The following is a 19,268-nucleotide window of genomic DNA, read 5'->3' on the forward strand; positions in this document are numbered from 1 at the left end:
TAGGTCATATAATGTAAAATCAAAGGTGAAGTGTGAAGTTGTGTTCCCTCTAATGGTTTGCAGAATTCTCATTACACTGTATTCAGTCGTGCAGATGTTTTGTCTGTGATTGTATGGATCATTGGCTTCATATGAACTTTTTAATAAAGTATTTTTCCCTAATTATCTCCGTAGACTGTTCTGGCAAACCCGCCCCCTGCTGGCACCAGGCACACATTGTATCTGTGTATTTCTGTTGAACAATTTTGCCTTTTAATATTTCTGCTGGCTTTTGTTTAATAAACAAAGATAATCTCAGCGAGCTTGCATGGAAGCCTTGAGACATCTAAAAACGTTGCCATGGCAACAAAAGACTAATTTTAACACGGCTGACGATGGAGCAGCTGAAAGTGCTCTGCTGGGTATGCAGTCGGAAACAAAGACGGGAACGTTGTTGATTTAAATCAGTTGTTTTTTTCCTTTTTGAAATTAATATTAATATAACATATTTGTGAGGTACAAAGGTGTGTGCAGGTGTGTGAATTTCAAGGCCAGGCTCAGAAGTGATTCCAAACAATGTAATGTGACTCGGGTACCATTCAGTGCCCTGTTCTGTTTCAAAAGTCTGGGATTTGTCATACTCTGATTTTGCCCAACATGTTTGTTTAATGAGTTAAATGAGTGGTTTAAATTATGGCCGCCATGACACTGAATTCCAGCTTTAGAGCCTCATGATGTCCATGAGACACGGGGAGGGGCGATGTCCTTGTTTGGGCCTGCTTTGCTGCATGCGGGCAGAACGATGAATTCTGAATTATACCAACAAATTCTGAAAGAAAATGTCAGCTCATCTGTCCATGAGCTGCATCTTTAAAGAAACAACCTGAAGCATCCAAGTCGTTCTACAAAAACTGGTGAGAGAAGAACAAAATTAATGTTATGGGATGACCAAGTCAAAGTCCTGACCTTAATCCAATTGAATGCTGTGGAAGGCCCTAAATCAAACAGTTCATGTTTCATGTATTTAATTAGGTCCTTCTTGTCTAGTTTCAGGACTTGTGTGAGAATCAGCTGATAAAATGTAGGAAACTCTGAAGGGCACACACACACACGTTAAAGCAGAGGTAAGACCACTGTGAATGCCTCTTCACCTATCATTGGAAGCTGTTTGTGCTCATAACCTCACTCATAAACATGTGAACAAATCCAACGATAAACGAATGACCAAACTGAATGCTTTTCTCCAATTTAGTACAAATATTCAGGCTTTGATATTATGTGGCCTATGTAATCAAGTCTAATCATCAGAAATGAATTCTAGACCAAGCAAACTAGCCAGTAATATCTGGAGATTTATATATACAGTGTATAGGCTCGAATGTTTGTGAACTGAAGAATATTCAATAGATCTGCATAAAACATCAGCTGATTTTGACACAACTGAAAGTAGAAAAAGAGAACCCCATCAAACAAATGAAACAGAAACATTTCACTTTGTCTTAGTTCATTCAAGAAAAGGATCTACTGTAAAAAGACTATGATAGTTGTCTTGCTGCATGACTCACTTTGTCTTGAGCTCACAGACAGATGTCCAGCATTTCCTTATAAAATCACTGGTAAACTCAGATTTGACTGACAAGTGGTCCTGGTTCACATTAGCCAGTGGGAGAGAGGCCTGCCTTTAGTGGCTTATAGGTTACCCTGCGTCCCTTTGTGACCTTGTGGACTATTGCACATCATGTTCTTGGTGTGAACTTTCTTGGTCAACCACTGCTGTGGATTTGTGTGGTCCTTAAGAGACAGTTGTGGTGATGGTTTTCCAACGTGCTACAACTCTCTGTATGAGGTCTCCAGAAATGATAGACTTCCAAGGATCAGACTTTGAAACATTACCGACACCTTCCATTGATTAAAAACAGTTGGTTTAGGGGGGTTTGAGCACGACTTTCCATCAAAAAAAGGAGAATTGTCACACTCACAGAGTTTCAGCTTGTTTACTGAGGTTTTTTTTCTGCTCATGAAAATAGTTCACTGTCGGTTCAGGGCCAGAAGGTAGGAAGCATGTTCATGCTTTCAGTCTGCGATCTGGCCAAAAGGTTTCTCTTCTGCACAATCACTTCCTGTTTTCACCAGCTGGTCTGGGGAGAACTGACAAACACATTGTTGTGTTTTTCTAAATACCTACTGAGTGTCACCTTATGTCTTCACAATCAAAGATGCAATCAACAGGAAACCAGAGTTTTCAGCGTTAGTATACCACTGAAATTAACACATGCAAAACAAGCTTAAAAAAGGGCACACAAATACATTTTTATTGTACCTGCACACATGTTTCTAAGGTAGATTCAAACTAGATGCCCCTGTAGACTCTTTCAGTGTTAATAGTGTCACACTGTTGATGTTGGCCCCTTCATTTCCCCTTTCTATGGTGTAGTACTACTGTGGTTTATGTTCCACTTCCATGAGTGTGGTGCTATTGTTCACTAACTGCTTCAAAGCTAAACTATAACTGGTCTCTTTTCTTTAGGCATCTTAATGTAAGAAAAAAGGAAGGCAGAGTTCTCGTCAAAGTTTTTTTTTAAATCCAGTTTTCCATATTTATTTATGTTCACATATATTCATGTTGGATGAAATCGCAACATCTTTCTGTTCTTTTTTTTCTGCAGTCTGTACATGACCTAGACATATCCTGACTTAACCTCTGTGTGAGTTCTGAGAATTTGCAGAACAAAAAGACAGTCTTGGTCTATTTTGGCTCATTGCATTACATTGAACCCTGTGCTGGGAAACAAAAGGAAAAAATGCACCATTCATGAAAAAAACTATACAATGAATCTTTCTTTATGTTTCAGCAATAAAATCAGTATAACTTCCCTTATATGATGATACATGATGATAATAAGATAGGTGGCAGCATGAGCTTATTGTTATCACTGAATAATTAATTCACCAGTTTGTGTATAGAATAAGTGACAGTGCCAACACTGCAGTTCTTATCATTTTACACTAATAACCTGTAAAGTAGTAGCTATTACAGAGGGACTCTTACTGTACTGCCATTTACTTTTACATACATAGCATCTGCTGCTTTATGCAATATTTTACGTGATAGCCTTTATAAATTATTTTCTGCTGTACTAACTCTTTCTTTTTATTTCATATTATCAGTACTGTATCTCCGCTGTGAAACTAATCTCAAGTTTTTGAACCCAGACTTTTTCTTGTATTAGAACATCAGAGTTTTCTACATCGGTTTTTAAACTTTCAATGTAAAAATGTGACAAAGCAGATCAGAGTATCCTCACAACTGAATAGCTGGCACAATGTCATACATTTTTGTCTCTTCAAGGCCACACAGTTATAGGCTGATACTTGATTACTTCCTGTTGATTAACCTTTGATAAGACATTAGACTCCTCCTCTTCCTCCTTCATATATTATCCTGTAACACATTATATTTTCTTTTAAGCAGAAATGTCTATTTTTTAAACAGCTAAGCTATGGTCCCCATATTGAAAGATAATGAATGACAATATATAGGTGTACACCACTGTAGGCCTGGGTCCTTACATGTCTTCAAACTTAGATTATTTAAAAAATGAAAAACTGTCTGTGTAGCTTCTACTACAAGCGCAGGCATATGTTTATAAATGCTGATATCTGGGTGTTAAACTGTTAAAACCATCATCAGCATTTAAAAACAGAAGCTCTCGAAGGCGGGGTGGAGGGCGGATCGATCTGTTCACTGTTCACTTCGCGCGAACTAAACTTTTGGAGGACGGTCCCTTGGCCCGCGGAGAGCCGGAGAGGCAGCGCGCAGCCGCTCAGTCCGGGTCAGCGCATCAACATCACCGCATGAATGACAGCGCACCGGCCTGGAGGTAAGGAAACACTTACGCATGAACCCACCAGGAGGAACCTGGCGCGTCTGAGCTGGATTTAGAGGACGACACCTCGCCTCAGTTCGCGGATTGACGCGCAGCCTCACAGCCGCCGGAGTGAAGACATGTCACTGTGATGTTACAGACTCCATCTTCGCCGCAAAAAAAAACCATGAAGAGATGACCGGACAGGCAAGTGTCTGCGCTAACAGGTTGGCGATGCTTTTTATATCGTAAGGTGCCCAGCTGAACTCAGGCAGCACAATGTCACGTTTCCATTCCATCAATGAGACTGAAGCAGCCCGTCTTTCACCAGGAAGATACGTGTAATGTAAATACATTTTAATGTCCGCTGTTCAAATGCAGGCAATGCAGCTCACACAGGACAAGTTTCCTCTTACCAAAATCAATAGTGTAGAATTACTTTAAGACAAACTATTAGATTACATTCAAAATGTTGAGCTTTCTGATTCAAAGTCAGTTGAATACATCTGAGGGAGACTTTAGTGTGTCTCCTGGTTTGACCGTGGAGCATTTCTTCTTCACAGAACACCGAATCTGAAAAACATAAAGTCCATACAAAAAAACCAGGAGATAATCTGTCAACACACACACACATATGACCAACAGAGTATTGATTAAACAAGGATCAGATGCAAGCAAAGCCCTTCAACTACAAGCTGCAGTCACATCATTCAGCCATCACACACTGATCACAAACTACAGATAGCCTGCACACACATAACACATGTTAATAGTGCACGTATTAACTCTGGCTGTGTGGCCGGCCTGGCTGTGTTTTCCAGTGAGCAGCAGAGGGGCTGACAGTAAATGAGAGGCAGTCACCATGCCCCCGGGGAAGTATGGGATGCAGGAGGAATGGGAGAAGGAGGGGGACCTGGACATCAACATGGACTTCCTGCTGCCTACTGGGATCTTCCTCAAATTCCCTGTGTCTCGAAATGACACCATCAAAACCATCAAGAAAGTAGGCTGTGTTCCCTCACATGTTTCCATCAGTGACTGCTTTTAATGACCATGTAAACAGAGGGTTTCCACAGACGTGAAATGTTGTCTGTCATAAGATAGCTGCGTATTCCTAATAGAGTGTAATTGACTGCGGCACAGAGCTGTGCCTCTCTGATGTGAAATGAAGTTGTTATTTACAATATTCACTCGCAGCGCTTTTGAACAAATTGCCTGACTTAATATTTCCTTCAGACATTAAACAAATTAAAACACAGCACAATTCAAACAATGCTCGCTGGTTCTGGTGTAACTGTGAGAGACGGAGCTGCAGCTCTCCTCTGTGGAAAAGACGACCAGCCGGTCTCTGCTGAAGCAGATCTGCTGTTAAATGTGCCGCTGAATGTGCCAACAGTTCTGCCACTTCGGCTGTTTGATTTAGCTCTGTTAAGTAATGGCACTCTTGGAAGCTGTTAAGATGATTAAAAGATTCAGTGTCTTTCTAGTTGTGGTAACTCTGCTTGGAATTTTAGAAAATGAACAAAAACTACCAAAGGTACAGGAGTTTGTCATCATATGAAAACACTGGCACTGGTTTTGTGTAAATCTTATACAGACAGAGGACACACTGTACACTGCACAGGTCATAAACTCTCTCTCTCTCTCTCTCTCTCTCTCTCTCTCTCTCTATTGCTGTTGTCTCCTCTTTCAGATGGTTTGGAAAAATGCCAGAAGTGAGGCCCTGTTCTCTGGACTGGGTGATCCTGATGGATATGTCTTCACCTGCATCAACCAGACAGCAGAGAGGGAGGAACTGGAGGAGGAATCGAGGCGTATTAGCGATGTGCGGCCCTTCATGTGTGTTCTGAGGCTGGTGGCGAGGGAGGGAGACCGAGTAGAGAAACTCACCAACACTCAAATCAGCCTGCTAATTGGCAAAGGTTTGTTTTGGCAAAATGATCGTGACCCTAGTTTAATATTTCACAGCATCAAGCTGGAGTGAAAACCAGGAAACAAGATAAAGATAGATAAGTGTATGAATTAATGTGATGAATAGAAGTGATGCAGTTTTCCCACAGCAGAGTGGGAAACCAATGAAAAACATATAAATAAAAACAATGTAAATGTAAAGAAGCTCACATGCATATCAAAAGATTGTCATGCTCTGTTGCAAAAAGTGGTAAGAATTCCTCTGACTTTATGCACATTTAGGTCTGCATGAGTTTGAAGCCCAGAAGGACCACGAGGTGAATGAGTTCCGGACAAAGATGCGCACCTTTTGCGAGGAGAAGGCTCAGGAGAGGCAGAGTTTGTCATGGCAACAGTGGATGGAGTACAGCTTCCCGTGTGACCTGGAACCATGTTGTTCTGCCAAGTCAAAAAACACCAAGAAGATTTTCATCAATGTCAAGTTTGAGGCTTCTGATGTGAGTTGATCTGTTGTTGATACTTGGAGTTGCGTTATGAGTCACAGAGTTAAGACAAATCAAATGTTATGGTTTGATAGGGCAGCAGCAGGGACTGCAATACCTTTGATTGGAAAAACTGTGGTTCCACTGTGTGTAAACAGATTGTTTGGAAATCCCCCTCCCACACCCTAAATATGACCTTCAAAACATCAGTCAGGAACAAAATCCACAGACACGACAACCTATTGTACATTTTTGACTGATTTTCTGTCAATCTGGCACCTTTATTTTAAATCATGATGCGGGTTGCTCTCACAGGAGAGCTTCATGTTGCAGCAGGACCTACAGGACCTCCCAGTGGCTCTGATGAAAAGTGCTCTGAAGAAGAAGGCCACTGTCTTTCGTTCGGTGAGGCAGGATCCTGAAGACTACACCTTACAGGTCCATGGGAGGTGGGAGTTCATTTACGGGAAACACCCACTGTGCCAGTTTAAAGTGAGTAACCTTTTGGAGTTGTATTGTGTGTGTGTGTACACTTTTAAATTCATGTTCACTCCTCAGAAAATTCATTGTCTATCCAATAACAAGGGATCTTCATACTTCACTGCTGAAGTATGAGTGCCTCCATGTATTCTAAATGGTTAATGTATCCATTATTTTTGCAGGTATTTATCTTGATTGTAGAGGTTGTTTTTCTTTCTGGGTCCATTTTCAATTGCACTGAGGCCCACTCAGGCCGTGTGTCATATTTTTCCTGTGGCCTCCAGTGCTGTCTTTGCTGGGCTCTGATCTTTGGAAAGAGACATTGCCATTGAGTTGGTTTTTTTGTATTTTTGTAAGGGACCGTTGAAAAGATGGATAAATACTCTGTATGGTGTGGGAAAATAGGAATATTTGATTTTAGGTGAACTCTTCCTTTAACACAATGATTGACTCACACTTACATCTATGCAGTGTTAAGCAATCATTCCTCAATCATTGCTATATTTGGATACATTTGTGTAAGCCTTTTGTTGATCTTTGTCAGAACTGCTTCTACATTGTGTTTCGATGTAAACAGAGGACACTGTCTACAGACAGTAGAGCTCAGGGTTTTTGTTCTGTGTCTGCAGTGTGTGTGTGTGCAGTGTCTCCTGTGTGTTTTGCCCAGTGCAGGTGGTCTGTAATAGCTGAAATGATTGTCAGATCAGGAGTGGGGGTGAGTCAAGATTTTGGTGGCAGGAGACTCCCCTGTTGATTTTGAAACTCCAGCTACCTGCAGGGATGACTCATATCAGTCTAGCAGCCCGGCATCCATCTGCACATAATGAGATTTTAGCTGCATTAACCTACAGCAAACGAACAGCCTTCAGGAGTTAACCAGTGCCATTGGAACACTGGGAAATTTCTGTGGGTAACCCGACTGAACGACAAAAACCCTTTCTCTCCCCTCTTCTGCTGTCTCTGTCTTTTATTTTCCCAGTACATTTTCTCATGCTTGAGAAACAACCAAAATCCTCATCTTACCATGGTGCACCACTCCACCATCAGCAAATATCAGGAGGAACAAGGCATGATGTGCAACCAGGTATACAAGAGTCGATCCTTGTCCAGACCTCCTCCTCTGCCTGTGAAGAAGGTAAGCCACTGCCGGCTGCCATCTTTCATTAACAGACGCTCACTCTCTCCTCATTATGGATGTTCAGTTGAACTTTGGTATAGCTGAAGCATGTTGTGTGGGACAATGTAGTTAATTTACACCTGGCACCCCTACATGCACTTCCTGTACTTTAATATAGAGTGAATATTACATTCTTGGGAACTGGTAAAATGAAGGATATGTGTGGACAGCACAAGGGGAAATAAAACAAGATTTATAATATATAAAAAATAAAGACATTGAGATACAATAGATTTGAAAGTTAAGACTAAAAACTAGAAAAAAATGTAGTCATTAAATAAACATACACTCAATCAAAGTGCCTTCTGTCAGTTTCAAAGTCCCTTCCCCTTTTTTGGAAATTTACTGTTGCTGTGCATCTATTATTTGACATGTTGCCAAACAGGACACTGCAGCAACAGTTTCATGACTGAGACTCTAGTAAAAGCTATGAAAGCAATTTTAATGTAAAGCCTGAGTGGCTAAATTAAATTTCCTCCTGTTTGACTCCTTACAGCAGAACACCTCCTCTCTCTGGTCCATCAATGAGCCTTTCTACATTCACCTGCTGCAGGGCAGCCGAGTCAATGCAGATGAAGGAATGAAGGTCGGTGTGGTTTTGCGTGGGTTTTTTTTCTCACTTTGCTGCTCAATGAAATGTGGCATTCAGTTGTTTACCAATATCTCAATTTCAGTTGTAGGAACAGTGGGGTTGACATGTAAAGTGACAGGCAGGGGTCACATGGTCCAAACCACACGTTTCCCATAATTCATCAAGGCGGTTGGTTAAAACTTCAAAACAGGAAGTGGGGAGGGCCTATCTGGTTTTTACGTCTCATTCTGAGGCCTAGATTCTAAGAAAAAAGGCACACTTCATGCTCTCTCTCTCGCTTTCAAATGTACTTCTTTTTTTGAAGGCGTTGCATGCATTTTGTTACTACTGCAGATCGGCCCGGAACTATCTTTAAATACAAATGTTTGTTAAGATGTTTAGGTGTCCCATTAAATGAATGGTGTCTAGTCAGGAGAAGAAGAGAGAAAACATTAGGAATTCTGTTAATGTGTGTCTGTGCCTGTATTTCTGTTTCTTAACTATGTTACTGTTTAGATGGGTTATTGTAAGTGCACTTCCGGCTGCTGCCATAGAGCATCATGACTCATGGCTAATTTGTCCTGTCACAGAATTTTCAGTCATGCCTGCAGTTGGCAGGCGGAGGATTGAAAACACACCCAGGAGCAGAATAGCTACTCCACCTCTTGTAAATGTAGATTCAGGCTATCTTGGTTTGGCTAAAAGGCATGAGCTTAATGGTAGTACAATATTAAGTTATGACCCTACTGGTTGTTTATCATTTTTGACTCTGCATAGCATCATAAGGCGACCTGCTTACGTTATGATTGTGTAGATCCTTTGACTCATATCTTGAGTGACACAGGAAACTCTGAATCATCTCATGAAAGTCTGTCAATCTTCCACGAGCGATCTCCCTCACACAACTGCTCAACACTTCACCTTCCAAAACCACATGTCATGCTATCATCTAATCACTATTGTGTGTGTGTTTTCTTTGCAGCTTGTGGTGCAGGCTGGTCTCTTCCATGGCAGTGAACTGCTCTGTAAGGTGGTGACAAGCTCGGAGGTGACAGTGTGCTCCGAGCCTCTGTGGGATCAAAAGCTGGAGTTTGACATAAACGTCTCCGACCTGCCTCGCATGAGTCGCCTGTGCTTTGCACTCTACGCTGTCATCGAGAAGGCCAAGAAGCCTCGCGGCACCAAAAAGAAGAATAAGAAAGCGGTGAGCCTGTTAGAAACATATGATGTTTTTTGAAGGAGGTGGGACTCAGTGTAGAAGTTACAAGTGAGCAGATAGGGGTTTGGGTTGGTGGGTGTGAATTTGTTAGCACGCACAAACAGATCTGTTTCCTTTTGAGTGTGTAGTGCGTGTAGTGAGTGCTGTGTGGGTGTGTTTTGCTGCTGCGTCTGGTTGTGCAAGTGTGTTCAGTGGCAAGACTGCGGTTTACATCTCATCCGTTTCAGCTCTTTTATCTGCACATCAGTCCAAGGAAGGAAGGAAGGAATTGACATACATTTTCAAGGAATTCTAAATGCATCTTCACAGTCACAACAACACACTGAGCAGCTCACCTTATATTAACTCCTCCACCCTGCACTGGGGACATTCAACAGTGACGCCCTCAAACATTACAAAGCGATTCTTTAGCATTTATTTCCAGCCTTTCTATCTATAGCCCAGTATAGCACAGTACTTTGTATGCATATCAGAGGCAAACCAGTCACTAAATACCCAGGACATATAGATAAGGATATGTCGTCTACATAAAATGTGTGTGATTGAAAGTCTAAATGTGCAACAAGACAAAACAGTGTAATTAGTCAGCCTTATGTAGAAACTGCACTTAATAACATCTAATCACATTATTGTTATTTTTATTGCCTTTCATTTGACTAATTGTCTAATAATAAAAATAAAAGAAGCATATTGTGGATGCCAGCTTGGAAACTGGTCAGCTGTGACATTTTCACTATTTTCAGTAACATCTTGGCAAAATGACAAAACATAACAATATGCCCATCAAGACACATTGAATTTACTTTCTGATGCCACGGTAGCACAGTCACCGTACTGAAGAGAGCCTCCGCTCGCTCACTTACTGCACACATTGTCTTTTTTTTGTCTATGTGGTGTTGTTTGGCTTTGAAATGCTGCAGCAGCTGCTGGCTGCCCAGGTGTGCTGTATGAGTATCAAAGCTACTTCTGCTTTCTCAACCACTTCTCTCTTCTCTTGCCCGGCAGAGAAGTCCTGCAGCCAGACACCAAAACGGCTGATGGAAGTTGAGCTATTTTAGCTCTTCTTGTTTATGTGCATTGCCTCTCGTTTTTTAGCGCGTGTATTTCAGCCTATATGTGTTTGTGTTAACACATAGAACTGATGGAAGTTATTTTTCTCCTCACTGCCAGGAACTCACTGTAACTGAAACCTGATAAATATAAAATCTCGCTTTTTTAGGGCAAGCCGCAAAGCCCTTTGCTTAACACTTCATTATTAAACACAGTGAATTAATAAAATGTGAAAAAATATTGAAGACTATGTGATCTGAATTCAAATGAACTTTTAACATGAAACATATGCCGGGAGATAAGAGAGGGGTTTTTTATTTAAAAAAATATTAAGTTAGAATATATGCTTTTTGAAAGAAATGCAAAAACAACAATAGTATTTTAAAGTAGACATAAATATTTTACTTCCAAATGCTGCATTTATTTTGGTAGAAATTATAATTTACGGTAAGTCCAAAAAGTCTAAAAATATATTCCATCTTTCACGGATAATCTGTAGTGTGACAAACCTAATCCTCCCTGTCACTACCTCTCTCTGTCCCGATCTGTTCAGGATTGTCCAATAGCCTGGGTGAACACCATGGTGTTCGACTACAAGGACCAGCTGAAGACCGGGGAGTTCCTGTTGTCCACATGGCCATCTGTCCCTGGTACTTACAGCTTTGCCTCCTCTTCAAAAACACCTCATATGCCTCCATGCTTCACAGCCTCCTCCACAGCTCCTTGCAGCACACAGTGAGGTTTTGAAATACCCAAAGCGACATGTGGCTCCACCAAAAACCCCACATATTCACTGCTGATGCACAACATTTTGTTTTTTTTAAAGATGCTGAAATGCTTGTTTGTTGGTGTCAAAATTTTTTTTTTAAAGTAAGGCTGCTGCTTGTGGTGTCATGATTTTATCTGAGAGTAAAACAAGTGGTTATTTTTAGAAGGAGTGAGAGAAAAAGTGAAAGAATGTTGGTACAAATCATCATATTTATTATACTCTGACCACAGATGACAAAAGTGACCTTCTGAACCCAATGGGGACAGTCGAGAAGAACCCCAATGTGGACAGTGCTGCTGGGCTGCTCATTCACTTCCCCAACATCCGGCCTCACCCTCTCTACTATACTCCACTTGACAAGGTATACTCAGAAATGTCTGTATTTAAGTAATAATAATAAATAAATAATAATACAGTTAAGATATCAATTAAAACAAACTCCTCTGTTCTCAGAAAAGTGACATGGAGAAGAACGGCGATATAGTTTTTGCCTCTAAAGAAGAGGTAAGACTTTCTACATTCTTCATTAAAGAAAGACAGCAGCTGTTCCTTCATGACCACATGTTGTTTTTATGAATGTGTCTCTCTGTAGTACATGAAACTAAAAGAAATTATGGACAACAAAAACTATACTGAGTTTTTTGAAGATGAGAAAGAACTCCTGTGGAAGCTCCGCACCGAAATCCGTGACCATTACCCTGAAAGTCTGTCCAAGCTGCTCCTCGTCACCAAGTGGAATAAGCGCGAGGACGTAATCCAGGTATCTCCGTCACCGTGCATCATACTATATATATGTAACAATACTCTCATTTTTTTGATTGACTTATTATATAAAATGTTGACAGAATAATACTAACATGATGAATACGTAGCAGGTTTTAGTAGGGTAATTCAAATAAAAAACACACACACATATGCACAGACACTATGAGTTAATGTTTGATCAGCCTGCTGCCACATTTTATTGTACTAAATCTTTACATATTTCTGCATAAACCTGATTACAAACGGATGGCTCCTGTACAACAACATGATGAATAGTACACACTTTGTATAACAACATGTGCACAGTGCGGTACTGTTAACAGCTTCTGCTTTCTTTGCCAACATTTTTTTTTGATGGTCATTGTCTTTTTGCTGGCTAACCGAGTCATACAGTGCTGCATGTTACTATACTTGTAAGTGTGAACGTGCTTACTGCTTGTGCTCAGAATAGCAATTGTAAGTCCTGCTGTTCAGGGAAAAGCCACAAATTGAAGATTCAGTAGAATTCCTGTTATTTAACAAGTAAATTTAAATCACGAGGTGCCTATGAAAAGTGATTGAAACAGATGAGATGTGTTCTCATTCTGGTATATGTGTATGGTAATCCTTTGTTTCCCCTCAGATGGTCAGTTTACTGAGGAACTGGCCAGACCTCCCTGCCATCCATGCACTGGAGCTCCTAGACTACAGTTTTCCTGACCCAGCAGTCCGATCTTTCACTATCAGATGTCTCAGGAAGCTCAGGTACACACACACATTTTATGTGAGTTCATGACTTGCCGACATTCATTATATGTTTTGAATGTTAACAACCCTTCTTTGCACACAGTGATGATGAACTGCTGCAGTACTTAATCCAGCTTGTCCAAACCTTGAAGTATGAGTCCTACCTAGACTGTGACCTCACCACTTTCCTGCTTGAGAGGGCTTTGTCCAACAGACAGATAGGACACTTTCTGTTTTGGCATCTCAGGTGAAACACAGACTAGCTTAAAAAAAGATCTACTGCATCTGCAGCTATTTGTTTGACTGAAGAATATTCTCATTGTAGGTCAGAGATTCACGTAGCATCTGTAAGTCTGCGTTTCGGCCTGATTCTGGAGGCCTACTGCAGAGGAAACATCCACCACATCAAGCTCCTAACCAAACAGGTAATCCCACACTGATTTCATTCTCTGTAATGTACGTTTGTGTGTTACACAGAATTAAAACCTCCGCCTTTCGTCTTCCACTTAGAATGAGGCTTTGGTCAAAATGAAGGCCCTGAGTGACATTGTGAAGTCAGGCTCCCAGAAGATGACGGTGGAGGACCTGAAGCTGTGTATCCGACAGGAGTCTTACCTGGAGGCCCTCTCAGACCTGCTGTCACCACTCAACCCCAGCATCATCCTCACTGAGATCTGGTTAGTGCAGCGCACAAACACAGGCACACTGCGGCCTAATCAAATTGCTTTTTTTGTGTCCTTAATTGGATTTTCAGAGGTAGTTCGGGTGCCTTTCTGTGTTCACTGGATTATAAAATGATGTACACTTGTACACTGTATTGACAAAGTAACTCTTTATTTTTAATTATACAATACTATGCACTTTGCTATGAGAGTAAAAATGTACATTTTAATCCCTTTTAGAAGTGTTTATTATGCAACTCGGGCTCATGATTGGCTGTGACCGTCATTTCTTACAGTGGAACCTCAAATGAAAGCAGCCATTGCTGCTTTTGTTTGTTTCAGTTATTAAATAATTTTTTTTTTTTTAAATACATCTTTTCTGTATTTCGTGAAAAAAATGTGTATGTGTATGTGTTTGAAATGATTGTTTTTTTTGTTTTGTTTGCTGCTGCAGTGCAGATAAGTGCCGATTCATGGACTCCAAGATGAAGCCACTCTGGCTGATGTATAAGAACCCCTTGGCACAAGGAGACATGGTCGGCATCATCTTCAAAAACGGAGATGGTGAGTTACAAGAAAATCTGCATACATGGCCACATAGTGCAGTCCATGTTGAGATTTAAGCTGTAACTTATTTATTAGCATAACTCAGAGAAAGTGGCATCCTCTAGACCTCTAAACTGTGAATGAAATCAATGTACTTTTTCATTTACTTTAGATCTTCGACAAGACATGTTGACCCTGCAGATGATCCAACTCATGGAGAATTTGTGGAAGAAAGAAGGCCTGGATCTGAGGTTGGATGTGCTTCATTCAGCAGTAGTTGCTTCAGTAGACGATAGAGATCTGCAACAAACGAGTATTTTGGTACTAGGATTATTTTTGCGTTTATTCGAGTACTCGGATCACACGTAAACGTCATAGTTTTCCCATACATACAGCTGCAGCGTCATTGCTATAGTCTGCGACCGCCTCCATACCTGGCGCCCATGTGTGTATGTGTGTGTGTCCGGCCTGCAAATGGCTCGCCCACATTTCAAACCCAGGCCCTCTTGCGCCCAAAACGCAGATCATCCCGCTGCGCCACGAGAGAATCATTCTCAATGACATCACTAACGAATCATCAAATGCTAAATTAGTTGCATTTTGTCCTCGAATATTACTCGAGTACCTGAGTAATCGTTGCAGCCCTAATCTTTATCTTTAATGCTGTTGCTTTCTAACTTTGCACTCACAGGATGATCCCATATGGCTGCTTGTCCACTGGGAACAAAATGGGACTCATCGAGGTGGTGAAGAACTCTGACACCATTGCCAACATCCAGCGTAACAACAGTAACAGTGCTGCTACTGCTGCCTTCAACAAGGATGCCTTACTCAACTGGCTCAAATCTAAGAACCCCGGGTGAGTATGATGGACAGTGATGGATAGTGAAGCTTCATTATATCACACTGTTAATACTGTTTTGCACACATTTATCCTAGCTGCGCACACAAGGGCTCCTTTAACCTTGTAGCAAGGTGTATTCATTTCTTGTATACAGCTACATTACTGCCGATGCATCCCAATGCATTGTGAGATAGTTGTGCAATAAAAAAGTCCATGTTATTTTTATATTTTTGGGAAGTGAATCACAGTTAAGGGGTGAAACGTGTCACATCTGCTGGGTAATGACATGAGATTTAATCAATAAATATCACACTAGCTCTGAACTCCCAGTGTTTTACATGGCGACAAACAACAAAAGTACAAAACATACAGGACTTGTGTAAATGTTATCATGGAGCAGACAGTGTGCCACTATGATATGTTGCCTGCCTGCCTGCCTGTCGGTTTGTGTGTGCTCCAGCGTCAGCAGCATTAACTGAGAGTAGATTATTATTTGATGGCAGTCTGAAGGTCTCGTCTATTATGAAAGCTCCTTTATGCAAGAGAACAACTGAAGTGCTGCAGTGCCTGAAATGAAGGAGCAAAAACATAGTAGTGAATGTTCATGTCTGGACTCTATGTGGATGTGACAGTCAGTCATTAGTCAGTCTCAGGAGCCCTATCAGTATTTTAGTATAGATATACTGCCTCGTGGATGCATGTGTGTGTTGTGTTCCTCGTTCATGCCTTGCTTTCTTGTTTCTAAGGGAAAAACTTGACCAAGCAATAGAGGAGTTCACGTTGTCCTGTGCTGGCTACTGTGTAGCCACTTATGTCCTGGGCATTGGAGATCGTCACAATGACAACATCATGATCAGGGAAACTGGACAGGTCAGGTTTACTACAGACACATCTCAATCACTGTGAAAGTCAATGCTTTATGTCCAACAGATGTAATCATGTAAACACTTGTTTATGATAATGTACCACAGTGGGCTTTAGCTGAATTCTAATAATGGCTTTGTGTTTGGTCAGTAAATTAGACTCATGTTGATTTTAATTGTCTGCTCTTTAGCTCTTCCACATTGACTTTGGACATTTCTTGGGCAACTTCAAGCGGAAACTTGGGATCAACAGGGAGCGTGTACCTTTTATCTTAACATACGACTTTGTCCATGTGATCCAGCAAGGGCGCACGAACAACAGTGAGAAGTTTGAAAGGTTAGTTTTAACTTATTAGACACATATTCAAGTTTTGTTTCCTGTTTATGACTGCTCCTACTCTCCCATCAGGTTCAGAGAATACTGTGAGCGGGCCTATAAGATCTTGTGTCGGAACGGGCCACTGTTTGTCAACCTCTTTGCTATGATGAAGGCAGCAGGGTTGCCAGAGCTCACCTCCTTTAAAGATATCCAGTATCTAAAGGTATGCCAACAGTGATAAAGCTGCTGATAATGACGATGAGGATGATAATCATGTAGATAACTGGTTTCTTGTCTTCAATAGGACTCTTTAGCTTTGGGCAAATCAGAGGATGAGGCACTGAAGAATTTCAAAGTAAAGTTCAACGAAGCTCTGAGGGAGAGCTGGAAGACCAAGGTGAACTGGATGATGCACTCCCTGGCCAAAGATAATAGACCATAAACAGCTTCACTTTCTTTACTCTTTCCCTTTATAGAGATTAAGGTAAAGAAAGCAGAATCTAATATTTAACATTATGGATGGCATTCAAAGACAAATGTTTACATCTCTCTGGCCTTTCTGTGCTTAATAACAACTAAGTGGAGGCATCCAAAGACAATGAGATAATCACGGATCATCGCTGCACCAACAATATTTTCACAGTGAGGGACCTCCATCATGCTGATCGTTCTCCCATCTCTCAGTGAAACATCTTTTCCTTGTGGACATATATAAATGCTTTTTAGGATTTGTTGTAATCGCTACTTGAAAAATCACCTGTTCATGTAAGAAGCTATGAATCACTGAAACAGAAAGTGCATCTCACCAACTGCATTACTCAGCAGGGAGCAGGCTGCAAAAGCTTTATGATGACTTTAGACACAGTTCAGTCACGGAGTACAATGGAAAGGCAGCGGTTTCACCTCAAAACTACGGTTATAGCCCTCGGTGGCTGATTAATTTCTTTTTATTTCAACTGCCTCTTTACGAATGTGTCTTGTTTTTTAATGTATTTTATTTAATGAAGTAACTTGTTGAGTATTCGTAAAGTCACAAAGGATATTTTAAAAGGATGAGTTGTGTTTTACTGCTGTGGCATTGTGGTGTAATGTTGCCTTGAAGTACAATATGTTACCTTTTGAGTGCTAATACATGTAAACATTGTAACATTTACAATTTATTGTAAGATAAGAAGATATAGGATTTTATTTTTATTACATACCTGTGTGCCAGGCTGTCATCCAGCTAACCCTTAAACAGCTACTCTTAAGTTAAAGGAGTATTCTGCCATTTTGAAAAATACACTTTCTTGCCTTCTTGCTAAAAAGAGAGAGATTCAATAACACTGCCTGTCTGTGAAATGCCATGTTAGCAAAATTTAGCTTATCCATTCCTTCCATCAGCTCTCTCCACTTTATCCTACAGAAAGACAGGCCAGTCCCAGAGCAGTAACGGATCTCAGGCCCATCACAGGGCTAACACAGAAAGATACACAACCACGCATGCTCACATGCAAGCATCAACACAGAAAGGTTCAAATTTAGAAGCATGCCTGGAGCATCCACGTGCAGCCCACATTTAGCTTAGCTTAGCACAAAGTTTAAAACAAATGGAAAAAAAAAACTTTCCTTCAAACCAAAAACAGTGTGCCCAACAACACTGCTATGCTAAGCTAAGCTAAGCCAACAGTCTCTTAACATGCAAAGCAGCTGAATTCTTGCCAAGCCATTAGATCACAGACTAATCAGCCACGTTGCAAGGAACTAATGACAGACACTCTGAAAGTGGTATTGATTTCCTTTTTGATCTTTAAAATGTCTAAATCTTACTTTAATGACATAACTTTATTTAAACTAAATTTAACGTTAACAGCTGAAGAAACTTAACAGTCATGTTAGGTAAAGTTGCTTTTTAAGACAATCTGTGGACTAGTATAAGCCATACACTGGTGTTGTCTTTCTCAAAAAGTGATACTGTTCACATGCCTGTTTTGAATGTGTAAACCTGTGCACTGCACCTGTGCCTGTGTGTGTGTCTATATTCATATTTTAAGTTTTGCATTGTATTTCCATTACATTTTGTATCGATGTTCCAGGTGCCATGAAAGAGATTTTGTCTGTAGAGTCAAACACAAACTTTGACGTATCTAATGCTGTACAAATGTCTGTTTAAGTTAGCCTGAGTGCTGTATGATTTAAGTCCATGAACATTATTTTGTGCAGAACAGTCTTTGTATGAGTCTCATGATGACTTACACAATAGTCAGTGTAGCTGTTGATTACACAGCATGAGGGTTTAAATACATTAAGCTCCTGAAATATTCAGTTAGACTTTAAATATGGGTCATCATGTTCCTCCATATCTGGACTCCACTGAACACTGTTGCTTTAATTAATGAGTTTTTCTTTACTTTTTGTTATTTGTGAAATGTATTGCAGTTTCTTTTTGAATTTATTGTCATTTGTGAGTTCTGTTAAATGGTACAAATCATTTAAAGCTCAGACTTGATTGGCACGTGTGCATCTAAAACAGATAAATTGTCCTGTCTGCACAGGTCTGGTGTGGACTTGCCTTTTTATCTACATCCTGTTTCTACATGTGTTTCTCTTGCTGTTGGGAGGGAATCATACGCTCAATAAAACAGTTTGCAACAGGAGAGCTGTCCGAGGCGTTCCATACCATTTGTCGCCTTAATGTTCTCCCTGTTTGATAAGCTCAAAATATTTATTGATTAAATGGATTGAAGCCAGAACTAACCTAGTCACCCTAAATATTTTAATATCTAGTGGCCTCCAATTCTGTTGGGCTTCCAAGTTTTTATTTTGGACATTAAAATCCAGTGTCGAATGTGATATCTGTTTAAAAATAAATAAATAATTTGATGTACATCAATGCAGAATAGTGCTGTCTCATCTTGTTATCAATGTTCAAGGTTTTACCATTGTCAGATTATAATTAATCCTGTGTGTATCTGAGACTGGCATCAGGAGACAATACTTTTTGTTCCAAACTGCAGTGTAGCTTATACATTAATATAAACTTAAAAGCAATTCATCAAA

At 40.5% G+C, this 19,268-nt stretch overlaps 1 protein-coding gene across 2 annotated transcripts; it reads left to right on the forward strand.

Moving 5' to 3' along the window:
• Positions 1-3,675: 3,675 nt before the first annotated feature.
• Positions 3,676-19,101, forward strand: pik3cd (phosphatidylinositol-4,5-bisphosphate 3-kinase, catalytic subunit delta). 2 transcript variants are annotated; one of them, XM_028409700.1, is made up of 23 exons: positions 3,676-4,072; positions 4,667-4,848; positions 5,539-5,767; positions 6,039-6,253; positions 6,554-6,730; positions 7,698-7,853; positions 8,392-8,481; positions 9,449-9,670; positions 11,289-11,385; positions 11,735-11,865; positions 11,958-12,008; positions 12,097-12,264; positions 12,892-13,013; positions 13,099-13,242; positions 13,321-13,420; positions 13,506-13,672; positions 14,112-14,221; positions 14,376-14,454; positions 14,895-15,062; positions 15,794-15,917; positions 16,102-16,247; positions 16,320-16,452; positions 16,534-19,101. In XM_028409700.1, exons 2-23 carry the CDS (start codon positions 4,708-4,710, stop codon positions 16,669-16,671), a joined length of 3,108 nt encoding a protein of 1,035 aa, XP_028265501.1. In that variant the 5' UTR covers positions 3,676-4,072; positions 4,667-4,707; the 3' UTR covers positions 16,672-19,101. The 2 variants fall into 2 exon arrangements, with proteins under 2 accessions (XP_028265501.1, XP_028265500.1); XM_028409699.1 differs by having other exon boundaries at positions 3,676-4,052.
• Positions 19,102-19,268: the final 167 nt, after the last annotated feature.

This window comes from Parambassis ranga, chromosome 7, assembly GCF_900634625.1.
Source record: "Parambassis ranga chromosome 7, fParRan2.1, whole genome shotgun sequence".
Classification (NCBI taxonomy): Eukaryota; Metazoa; Chordata; class Actinopteri; family Ambassidae; genus Parambassis; species Parambassis ranga.